The sequence below is a fragment of the Mandrillus leucophaeus genome, unplaced genomic scaffold, assembly GCF_000951045.1.
Source record: "Mandrillus leucophaeus isolate KB7577 unplaced genomic scaffold, Mleu.le_1.0 Scaffold113, whole genome shotgun sequence".
Classification (NCBI taxonomy): Eukaryota; Metazoa; Chordata; class Mammalia; order Primates; family Cercopithecidae; genus Mandrillus; species Mandrillus leucophaeus.
In genome coordinates this window covers 4,292,299-4,304,574 of record NW_012099543.1, presented here as the reverse complement: position 1 = coordinate 4,304,574, position 12,276 = coordinate 4,292,299, and the positions used below count along the sequence as shown (strand labels likewise).

At 36.1% G+C, this 12,276-nt stretch overlaps 1 protein-coding gene across 4 annotated transcripts in view; it reads right to left on the bottom strand.

Annotated features, from left to right (window-relative positions):
- BBX (bobby sox homolog (Drosophila)) overlaps window positions 1–12,276 on the bottom strand; it is a 282,596-nt gene that overhangs the window by 30,477 nt on the left and 239,843 nt on the right. For 3 of the 4 annotated variants that reach the window (XM_011995361.1, XM_011995367.1, XM_011995355.1), the window contains 3 exons: window positions 7,680–8,688; window positions 6,461–6,599; window positions 2,860–3,008 (listed from right to left, as the gene is read on the bottom strand). In XM_011995361.1, coding sequence (XP_011850751.1) covers window positions 2,860–3,008; window positions 6,461–6,599; window positions 7,680–8,688 — 1,297 coding nt within the window. The remainder of the gene's footprint in view (window positions 1–2,859; window positions 3,009–6,460; window positions 6,600–7,679; window positions 8,689–12,276) is intronic. The other variant, XM_011995374.1, reaches the window with a different exon arrangement.

Below are 12,276 nucleotides of genomic sequence, written 5' to 3'. Positions count from 1 at the left end.
TTTCTGTCATCATGCTCTGTTCTACTATAACATAGCCCAAGTGGCTTTTAAAGTTATTTTCATCCCTTTTCATTGTAAAGTTTTTGACAAGACCTATGACATAGACATAAGAGGCAGGGCAGAGATAGTAGGATAACCATGGGAAAGATAGAAAGAGACTCCTTAGAAATGCAGATACGAATATGAGACTACTGGGTAAACAGAGGAATAAACCCAAGCAGGTACTATGACTTTGAGATATACAACTACATAAATACATACATACAAATTTCTACTAGAAATTACATTTTAGAAAAATTCTATACATTTTATGTAAGCTGGAGTACCTAAAAAGGCACCTAGTATAAGTCATGAAGGAAAATATAATGAATATTGAATGATGACAAAGGAAAAAATAAAATATAGACAAATGGCAAATTATTAGAGGAAAAATTAGGTTTCTGATGGACATATACTCTTTTACTAATGATCTCATACACAATGTTTGCTCTGAATGATTCATTATGCAGAGGTGGAAAGGGTCTAGAGTCTAAGAAAATAATTTCCTCTATCCCCTAAAGATCAGGCAATTACAGCACAGCTGGTATGATAATTTCATTAATAATAACTTGTAGTCTAGTACATTGGTGCTGCTAATGCCAAATTACAATCAGTCACAAATACTATTTCTTTAGTTTGCTGAATAGATAATGTATTATTTAATTTCTGCTTATTTTAATTGCATTTTGCTTCACAAATCAGAAGGTGGAACAAAATCTCATCTTGGAAGACTCCCCACAAATGTAATTACTGATATGCTGTGTAAAAACCAGTGACTTTGTGGCTTGAGAGGTATAATGGAAGAGTTAAGATGATATTGTATGAAGTATAATCCAAAGCTCCAAAAAGCTATTTCACATCAAAAGAAATACTGTTAATCTCAGCTGGGAGAGAAAAATCGTATAACAGACAACTAAGACCCAAGAGAAGGTCTCATGAAAATAGATCCTAACTTCAGGGTTTTATAGCTTTACAAAAATAAATCTATTGTTACATTCCCTGAGAGATAATTCAGCCAACTTCAGAGCTCTAACGTGAATGTTTTGGGAGTGGAAGAAGGAATAACATCGTGCCCATCTATCAATTAGGTTTCATTTTATTGGCTTGTCAGGTATTTATCAGCAACTTTAAATCTAAGAATTATGGGAGCTCAAGACACTTGGCATCTTTCGGCTCATGGACTACTTTTCCTATTCCTAAATATCTCCAGGGCACAGAGACTGTCATTTCATTTGGCAATCCATTATGGTGCTCAGCTCCCTACCTGTCTACAAGTCTACTTTATTTCTACTTTGGAAGATCTTGATACAAACCTATTTTATTTTCTCAGATGAGCAAACTTGATGATGCAACAACATTTGTTTTTTAGTTCTTTATTCACTAGACTTGTTTTTATTAACCACAGAGGAAAACTGAGCTAATTCTAAAATGACTTTTATATACCTCCCTGGCTTTAATCATGAAGTGGAAATTTTCTTCAACCTTTCAGTTCTGTCTTGAGATATAGATCTCGAATTGACCCTGTTTGGTTGTGTCAATTCCAGTGTGCAAAGCGTTTTTAGGCTTTGAAGGAGAAAGGTTCAGGTTTCTCCAGAGAATAAACCGTAATTTTCCCTCATCTATATACCTTAAATATTCCCTAAAATGCATGAAATTATATCTCTTCGTTAATATTTATATCTGATCGATTAATCAGTCTATTTAAAATACAAAAGAATGGAATTATTTTGATTTGATTAAATTATCCAATTTGATGAAGCAGGCAATAGGCAGCAACTTTTGCAGGATAATTAAAAGAACTCTTCCAGCAAATCCTGCTCGAGTTTGATCTTGAAAGCAACTATAGCTCAGCCACCCAAGTTCTTCATCTCTCTATTCCATGTCCTTATAGGAGAGCCAACTGAAAGAAGTCTTTCACATCTGTATGGAAAACTAGAGGTACATTTTCCCTACCAATCTTTAGACCTTAAGAAAAATCAGAAGACAAGTTTCTCAATGCAAGCAATGTTGTCATTTTGAGTAATACAGTCATTCAGTGTGCTTGAAGGGCAAGATGTTTAGTACTCCAGTACCTGTCCCACAAATGTCAACAGTGGTCTCAGGTGATGAGACCACTGAAAATGCCCCCACCCTCTTACAGTCCCCTTTAGGATTACAGCACTGTCACTGATGAATGCTGAGATCCATCCAAGTCATGTTGATAATTTTAAAAAAGCTTCCCTGATATAGGCAGCGGAGAAGCTGATTACTTGAAAATGAATATACTAAACAAAGCATTCTTTAAATTTAACAAAACCAATTACACACACACACACACACACACACACACACACACACACACACACACACATGTTGCTGGAGGATTTCAGGTAGTTTTATTTTCCTTTGGTCTATAATGCCAGTTAAGAGTAGTTAGCATCCGCTTATCAGGTGAAAAGAATGACTTACAGTCCCAGAGTTCAACCTGTTGCAGACACAGGGAACAGAAGAACTGGATTCAACCAGCAGTTTCTGTTCAAGAAAAGGTTAACATTCCAAATTAGAATTCTGGAGAGCAGGAGGTTGAAGACCATGTATAACATTTTTGCAAAAGCTTAGCTACATCATTACGGGCAAATATACAGACGGAGATGCCAATGGAGCTACAGAAAATAAGGAAGAAAAAAGGGACAAAGATAACCTTGGAAAGCAACCTGAGATTCTAACTCCCTACTGCCTCAATTCCAAATCCAATTACATGTCTAAAGGGAGCTAAAAGCTTAGCTGAAGGGTCAGTTGAGATTCTGACCACATGGCAGGAAGGTACAGGTCACATCTAACCTTTGCTGGTTTTAGTCGGTTCTGAGGACACATTTCCAGTCTTCTTCTTTTTTCTTGGGACAGGTACACATTTCCGGTCAAATGTAACAGGACTATATTGAGGGAGGCTGTTGAATTTTTTTTCAAATTCTTCATCCAGCTTTGCGGAGCTATTAAAAGGGGAGAGGGGAATCAATCAGCACATGACCAAATATGACACAGAAAATGACATGAAATAGATTTTAAGATATTCTATTTGAAAACAGGGTCTCTGGGAATTAGGGCATGTAAGTAAATTCTGTACAAGGAAAAAATACCTTTTCTGAAATGCTTGAGATTTACCAACACAGTTTTCTCAGTAAACTCATGTGACAGGTTATGTTATTACCTTAGAAAAGTAGAAACATCATTTATATTGGAATATTTCTGAAGTGGGGAATTTGGCATTCTCTCCACTAGCATGGGAGTTTTTCATAGAGTTCTGTACAAAGCATACTCTATTCATATAGTTTCTCATTTTACAGACTCATATACATGTATTTATGGCAAGCTTATTGGTAATATATTGTTAGTTTTGTAAGATTAGTTTCTTTTAAAAAATTTACTGACTACTGTTTGATTAAAACATACAAAACAAAAAGCATTAATATTAGGAAAACATTCTGGAGAGTTGACTAGAATGAAGATAAAACACTCAATGAGCAAAGTAAAGCCAGTTTTCAATGAATGCAACGGCACAGAGGCAACATGCTTTAACTTAAATCACCAATGACTTCAGAAATGCCACCAGCAAAGTTGGGCAATCTTTGGGCTGGTGCTGACTGTCTCTAGGGCCCCACAGCAACGGCAACATGCCTGCTGGATCCTAGGCTGGCTTCTGACTTCCATTTAGTGAGACTTATTAAACTAACATGCAACCTAGACAGATGGAAGAGGCTGTAGGAGACCTGTTGTGTCTGGTAGATGGAAAATGGAAGGTGTATTGGGAAGAGGAGAGCAATTTTAGTACCAGCTTATAAGAAGCAAATGTGTTAGGCTGCTAGCTAAGGGGTGTCCTAAAAATGTTTTTAACTACAACTGTTTTGGAGGACTATACAAGAGTTGAGAAGCAGAGATAAGAGGGTCAGATGACCAATTGAATGGTCAACAGGAAATGGCAATTATGGAAGCACCCCCTTACTGGAGGGGGGATATGCTCCAAGTCCCCCAGTAGATGCCTGAAACCACCGACAGTACTGAAACTTACATATGCTACATTTTTTTTTCCTATACATGCATATTGTACAGCGGCATATGATAGACAAAGGTATGATTTATGCACTGGGTGGAATGAAGTGGGATGGCATGAGATTTCATCATGCTACTCATTGTGGTGCATAATTTAAAACTTATGAATTGTTTATTTCTGGATTTTTCTATTTAGTATTTTCAGACCCAAAATCACAGAAAGCAAAAATATGGCTAAGGGGAAACTACTGTACTAAGTTCTATCAAAGCAATGAAGGGTGACAGGTGGAGGTGATGTGTTTCTCAATAACATCATCATTTCTCATTCAGTTAAAAAATGTTTATTCTGATGGAAAATCAGATACAATTGGATACTAATCAAATACTATCAGAAAGCTGTCTATAAGTTGTGAATTTTTCAGATACTCTGAATACCCAGAAGAAAACAGAAAATGTGAGATGTAACTCATAAGGTCTCTTGAGACTTTTCTTAAAAAGAGAACAATAATAATCATTTATGTTTTTCTTAGAGATGTCTATAAAATTAGATCTGTCAATACTGAGAAAATTTTTCTTGGCTACAGTTAACAGGTAGCACATTTTCTGAGATAAAAAAAGGTTTAAAATGCTCATCTACAAATCTCAGAGCAGACTGACAGGAAATGGCATTTCTCCCTGCTTACGTATTATTCTGGCATGTTCTGAACAAGGCAAACCCAAATATTCAAATCCTGACAGGCCAATATTTAGAGGGAGAAAGGAGGAAAAGGCATTGAAGTTTACTGTTAATTTAAAGCTATAAAAAAAACATCTCCCAGTTATACACGTGTGCCTTCCTCAGAAATGATTAAAAAACAAACACATACAATCCACATACCAATCTCTTTTCAGGAACAGATTTTCAAGATTGTTTTCACTTATCTTGTTCCTCAAAGAAAATTGATGAAAATCTCTCTTACAGCTTCAGCAGTTTCTACTAGAAGCATCAGAGAAATGCTTCTGTTGGGGAGCCTCAATGCTTGCTTTATTCCCCTAGGACCTCACACTGCCTACATAACACCTGCTCCTCTCTCGGTGTGCAGACCCATAAGGCAGTGGCAGTAATTCTAGACTACAGAGAGCACTGGTCTAGATGCTTGCGGGTCATTTTAAAAAGATATTCGGCATTTAAACTATAATTTGACACTGAAATATGAGGATTTTCATGTTATTACTTAAGTGAAATGTAAGCAAAGCTAGTTTGAAGTACTTTGAATTTTTAAAAATATTAGAAATTAAATACATAAAATTATAAGCAAAGCTAATTTTAAGTACTTTGGATTTTTTAAAATATTAGAAATGAAATACATAAAATTATAAATATATCATTTCAATAAAAATAATCTTAAAGAGCCAGCACTATGGGAAATAATTTCTACCTCGCTACTTTATGATGACCTAGAGTCTTAGAATTAGTCAGACTTAAAGCACTGTAACATCTAAGGAAAAACATATTATTCCACAAACAGATATGCAAGTATTATGAATAAACCAAATACAATACACCCAATGCATACAATTTGCATAGCTTTAAACACACTTTTGAAAAAAATATGGTGAATGTACTTATTTCATTGTACTTATTAACAATGTACTTATTTCTATTCAAAGTATTCTTTTCAAACTGAGCCAACAACAAATCTCAAGAATTTTCAAAATAGTCTAACTGAATATGCAGATACTTTCCTCACCAATATAAAGTATTGGATCTCCTAACTAACAAAATGCTTTATATTAAGATGGTTATTAACAGTCTTTGGCATAACACTAAATATAAAATAATTCTTAGTGATTTTATCTTGATGCATGCCATTGCTTAATACTGCATTTCAATACACAATTAATGTATTGAATGTTCTCTACAGCAGAATATATGACCTCATATTTTTAGCTTAGAGCAACAGAAGACAGCTTGAACAAAATAAGGTTGGAGATAGAAGCATAATTTCATTTACCTTACATTTTTCAGCTGTCATGATATTTTATAAACAATAAATACATACAGTACGTAAAATGGGTAAAATGTAAACATGCTAATACTATCCATTCTAAGTTTCACATGGAAAAATGCATCCTGGTGAAGGGATGTCGATTCAAACCCAGGTCCAAGTCTAAAGTCTATATACTTTCACTGTTCTCAAAATGTGAATGATATTGTCATTCACATGACCATGTTAACAACAGGAATGATGTGATGCACTTGATTTGTGTTCACTAGGGTGCCTACTAAGACTGCAGGCAGTGCTGAGTGAGTAGTCAAAGAACAAGCATGAGTAATCAGTGATTTGTTACCTTGAAAATCCTACCCACACTTGAGGCTTGTGTAGTACAGGTGATTGTGCTCACAGGCACTTACCCAAGGAGACAGTCTTCCTTTGGCTTTGTCTTCTTGAACTTCTTGCTCCCACTGGTCCCACTCTGACTAAATGTCCAGCTTTCTTCATTCCAACACCCTTCATGATCAGAGGAGTTTCCTTTTCCTGAGCTTCGTTTTCCTAAGAAAATTCAAGACAAAGGATGTGTTTGGTATATGGGTGGGTGAGGGCAGATGATCTTAGTTGTTTCACAAGCAACCTCTCGACTGCTTGCATATCATTTGCATGATGCTAACTGTAGCTATTTCAGAGTTCTCAGAGTGATTCATGCTGGACCACCTTTAATAATGGAACATGCAGAAAAGTGACTTAGAGCTTCTGGGATTAATTGTCACGTAATTCAACAGGTATCACATGACTCAAAGAGACAGACTAACTGCTGCTAGCTTTTCCATTCGAGAACCAGCCAAGGTATGGGAGTCCTTTGCTGGTGGGCACTATCCATTCTAATTTCCCTAAAACTCACTGAATTGACATCCCTGTGGATGAAATAGGCCCAAGTATCTTCATTTGGGGCTTGTTAAACCTAGGATTCACACTTTTTGTTGGAATATAGCTTGGCAAAAGGTAGTCCTCCAGCCAGATGCTATATTTTAAAATAGAGGATTTATATAAAACACTCAATGGAATAAAGGTCAACACATTAACTGTTTTCTGGATATTATAATGTTTTAAAGAGCTCTTTGGTTCAAGTGATCCACCAGCCTTAGCCTCCCAAAGTGCTAGGACTACAGGTATAAGCTACTGTGCCTGGCCCACTTCAGTTACAGCTTTGATTACCTAATGAAGAGAACTACATAAGACATTTGCTTCTGGAGCCTACAGGTGAAGATTCTGACAAACATACGTGCTTGATTCAGGAAATTCCATCAGTTTTAAAAACCAAACCCAAAGCTCTGAATATTTAATAGTCATCTTTCAAAACAAAGAGCCAGCCAATACCAGCGGGGGGAAGAAGAGATTAAAATTACTTTAAATACATCCTGAGAACTACCTAAAAAATGAATACACTTCCGTTAATGGTGCTAGAGAACATGTAAAATAACAAATAATTATGATCTATAAACCGTAAAGAAATATACAAATATAAGGAATTATTTTGATACCATGTTGTTCTTTATGGCAGTTGTTTTCAATAGGTCTAAAGGTGAAATTCTGCTTGGTTTTTGAATTATTTTCAGGTTTGTAGGAGTTACTTACCTCTGTCAACATTAGCTCGCAGAGAGGTGAGCATGCCCTCAGACACCAGGGTTTTATAAAGAGCACCTTTGCAAGACCTCTCGGATTTCCTGGAACCGCAAGTTTCTATTTTTCTGTGACAGTCACTGTCCTCAGGCTTGGCCTGTCCTGATAGGCTGGGTGGTAGTGCATCTTCCATGGGCGTCAATGGTTCTGCTTTTATACCCTCTGGCGCCTCACCAGAAATGTTCTTGCTAGCAGAAATACTAATGAAATCTGGAGGTCTTGACTCTTTGGTGGTATCTGAGGATTTCTCCTTTGACATTTTCTTCTCTCTTGATTTTACTTTTTTCTTTGGTGGCTTGGCATCCAAAATGCTTCCCTTGCCACTTGAGGATGTGCGGACCTTCTTGCGAGGGGTATCTCCAAGTTTCTCTATTCCCCAGTCTCCCTTTGCGACGGCTTCAATGGTATATATGACGCTCTCAATGTCAGACTCAGAAGACTGCCTCTTTTTGCAAGTCTTCTTGGGTGTGGATTTATCATTTCCATGTCGATCCATTTTGCTTTTCTTCTTTTTCTTTTTTAGCTTTTCTGGCTTGTTTAATGCTGCAGGATCCTCAATGATCATAATTCCATGAGGATGGCACATGTGATCCTTTCTACTGGGAACATCACTAATTATTATCTTGCTACTGGCAGAATAAGAAAAATCAGGAAAATGACTACATTTTTGATCTTCTTCTAACTCTTCCTTTCTAATTTCTTTGGGATCTTCCATTTTTATAGCCATTACGTCATCTATTTGCAATGCCTCAAAATTTCTCAATTCCTTAGAATCTCTTACATTTTCCTTAGCTGATTTTTCAAATTCTGCTTCCTTCTGTAACCTGGTTTCATCTGTTTTCTCCCTTTTAATTTCTTTTTCTTCCTTTCCCTTCTCTAATTCTTTAATTCTTCCACTATCGGATTCTTTTGCTTTTATTAGCTTTGATTCTTCCATTTTCATCCCTTCTGATGCCAGGCACATCTAAACAATTAAAACAAAATGGGAGAGCATCCAAAAATATCCTTATTATTCCACCTTCAAAATTAAAGTTTTCATTTATATCCGTTTTAAAAATAATCAAAACACATTTTAAACTTTACAACAATCAGCCCACTTCTGCCAAACTAACTGAAATGAATCAAATTAATAGAAGGCTGTGGGCACTGTTATACAGTCATTTAACTCTCGTCAAACATATCTCTGAATTGTCATTTCCCAGCTTCAACAGAAGCTTTTCCTATGAAAACAAGACCTGGTAGAAGGAGGAAGGGATTCGGAGTTGAAAGACCCAAGTCTGATTCTTAGTTTTGCTACTTATTAACTTTGTGACCCAGAATGAATCACTTGCCCCCTCATTCCTCTGTCGCTTTTGTAAAAGGAAAATGATCCTAGAGCCTATCTCAGAGGATTCTGTGTGGTCTAAGTGAGACGATGTACTTAATTGTAGTACAGGTTGAATATCCCTTATCCGAAATGCTTGAAAACAAAAGTGTCTCAAATTTTGGATATTTTTTTGATTTTGGAATGTTTGCATTATATACTTACCGGTTGAAAATTCTTAAACTGAAAAGCAGAAATCCAAAATGCTCCAATGAGCATTTTCTTTGAGCCTCTTGCTGGTGCACAAAAAGTTTTGGATCTGGCAGTATTTTGGAGTTTGGATTTTCAGATTAAGAATGCTCAACCTGTATTTAATAATCCCCAAACTCTGTTCAGATGTTTGCCTTTTCTTTTTTTCCAAGGGAAATGAGGAAAACAGAAATAATTTCTACCTGTCCACTTGAAATTAGAAATGATATGATGAATTGCTAAACAATTATAGAAGGTTTTGAATAGTGAACAAAACATTATAGGTCCACAAATGCTGATAGACAACTCTGAAGTCACAAAAGCTCTGAGAACAAACTTTTGTTTTTGTTTTCTTAACTCATTTGCTGGCAAATTTGATCTGATGTGAACTCAATTGGCTGCAAATTCTGACCTGAACCAACCTGAAACTTTAGTCTTAAACAGTTTATTTCACTTACTGTGACCATTCATACACTTTTGGTATTGGAATAGTGATGCATTCGAATATGCACTGGAGAAGTTACTTAGTGTAATACGTATCTACTGTATAATTTTTCTAAAATCTGAAAGATTCTGAATACCAAAACACATCTGGCCCCAATTTGGTTAAGTTTTTATATTCATCATCAAAACTCCCCAAATTTCATGTACAGAACATTCAAGGGGAAAGTTTTCATTTTCCTCTCTGGCTCCCAGATACTTTGAAACTTTAATATAGAGCTATTTTTCAAAAGGGGAAATTTAAGCTTATTGCAAAACTTGTTTTCAGTGTCTGGGTTTTCATTTATACACACTTAACTGCAAAGCTCCCAAAATGCCAGCCCCCATGGAGGACACTAATGATACGAAAATCAGTAAGGTCATGTCTGTCTGCCTTTGAGGAACTTATAAAGAGATTGATGATGCTGATTTGGTCAAGGGCAGCAAAGGAAGTCTCAGTCATAACTTATTTTATCAACTTTGTATTAGCAACTTAGAAGGGAAAGAGTATTGGGAGTTGCTGAGTCAATGCAAAATCAAGCACATGGGTAGGAAACTGATTTGTTTTTAAAAACCATCATTTTATTAAATGGCAAGTTGTCAGAGATCATTACCATCTGTAAAATTCATTTTTAGATGGATAATACATTGAATTAAATACCAGATGCTCTTTTACCTCATTTTTCTCTTAGTATTTTCAATGCATCACCAATCTTCCTGTGAGAATTATGTTATGATTAGTAAGTCTGGGAAGAAATTAAAGAAAGGGTGGGGAGAGGCAGACACTGCAATTAAAAAAATGAATATGACATGAGCACACAGCCCTTCAGATCATTCACAGGGAAGACATGAAATATTAAGGATTCACAACAGAGCTGTCTTTTTCAGGAACTCAGGTAAGCTAACCTTTAGACCTCAGCAAGTGGCTATGAAGACTATGAACTTCTCTTTATTAAACATAACCAGAAATAAGCTCAAAGCAAAATGTTATCTTAATTCTGAATCACTGAAACCCTGCATGTTTTACTGTTATGGGAGAATGTACTGCTTTTATATCAGTTTTGAAATAATTTTTATTTTCCTTTCTCAATTACTACAGCCCTTCATGAATACCTATCCCATGTTGGGGGAGAGAAATTATACTAGTTCTGGAGAGAAGGCTAGAAAAGCATTCTCAAGGTACATTTTATGTTTTTTCCACCACTGTCACTCTGGTGGCTTTTAATAGGTCACTTCAGGAACCTTCATCATACAGGCACTAGTTTTTAGTGGTATGCTGACAGTTTGCATTTGCACAGGTTCATCTTAGCAAATTTAATAATACTTTGCAAACTCTATTCTAGGCTTCAATATATTTCAAAATGATTCTCTCATCACCCCGATAGGATTCTACAGCTAGGAATGAAATGGAACAAATACACACATTCACTCTGGGGATGTATTCTGGGAAATAGCACAATATTTCTTGTGTAGGTAATTACACCGAACACTGGTCATGCTTTACTTCCTCATTTCAGGCTCTTAAGAATTTTTTCACAAACAGAGTATGTTAATCCTAAATTATAGGAAAAACAATTATATTGCTGGAAGTAAAACTATAAATGTAAATCAAATAACTCTGAATTAAAACTACAAATCGCAAATCTACTCATTAACCGAAAACCCAATCAGACTCTCAGAGTTGGGTGTCACTCTAGGTTTTCTACTTTAACCTACCCACTGCAGGAATTCATTTTACTATAGTATTCCTGAGAATTAGTTAACCAACTTTTGCACAAAGACAGTGAGCATATCACTCTATCAGACAACAGTTCTGCTGGAATTTTTAAAATATTGAGCAAAAATCAATCAGCCTCAGTTCTGTTCCCTGAAGCACATGAATTCCCTCTTGCTCATAGCACAGATATGATACTTGAAGACAGACTTTATGTTCCCGGAAGTCTCTTCCCATTTCCCTTAACAGCTCATCACATGTAAATGCTTCCACACTTCAAAAGTTGGGTCCCTCTTACCTAGATGCAGTAGGTGTCCTGAAATGAGAGAATTGAAAGAGGCTGGGCTCATGACCAAGCATCCTAGTTTGCTTAAAGCCACAACAGTAAGCTATATAACTTAGACTTGAAGCCCTACGAGGAAACAGAGGCTGAGAAATGGGGTAACAGTATATCCCACATTGGGCTGTTGTGAGGCAAAAGTGAAGAAATGTATATGCAAACACAACTTGTAAATGATACAAAGCTTTACAAAGGTTGGGGAAAATGGATACTTCAAAATTTTTTCCATCTATCAGAGAACTAGCTATGTATGTATGCATGTATGTACGTATGTACGTATGTATGTATGTATGTATGTATGTATGTATGTATGTATGTATCTATCTATCTATCTATCTATCTATCTATCTATTTATCTGGCGTCTTGTTCTATTAGGTAGACTGGAGTGCAGTGGCATGATCATAGCTCATGGTAGCCTCGACCTCCAGGGTTCAAGTGATCCTCACATTTCAGCCTCCTGAGTAG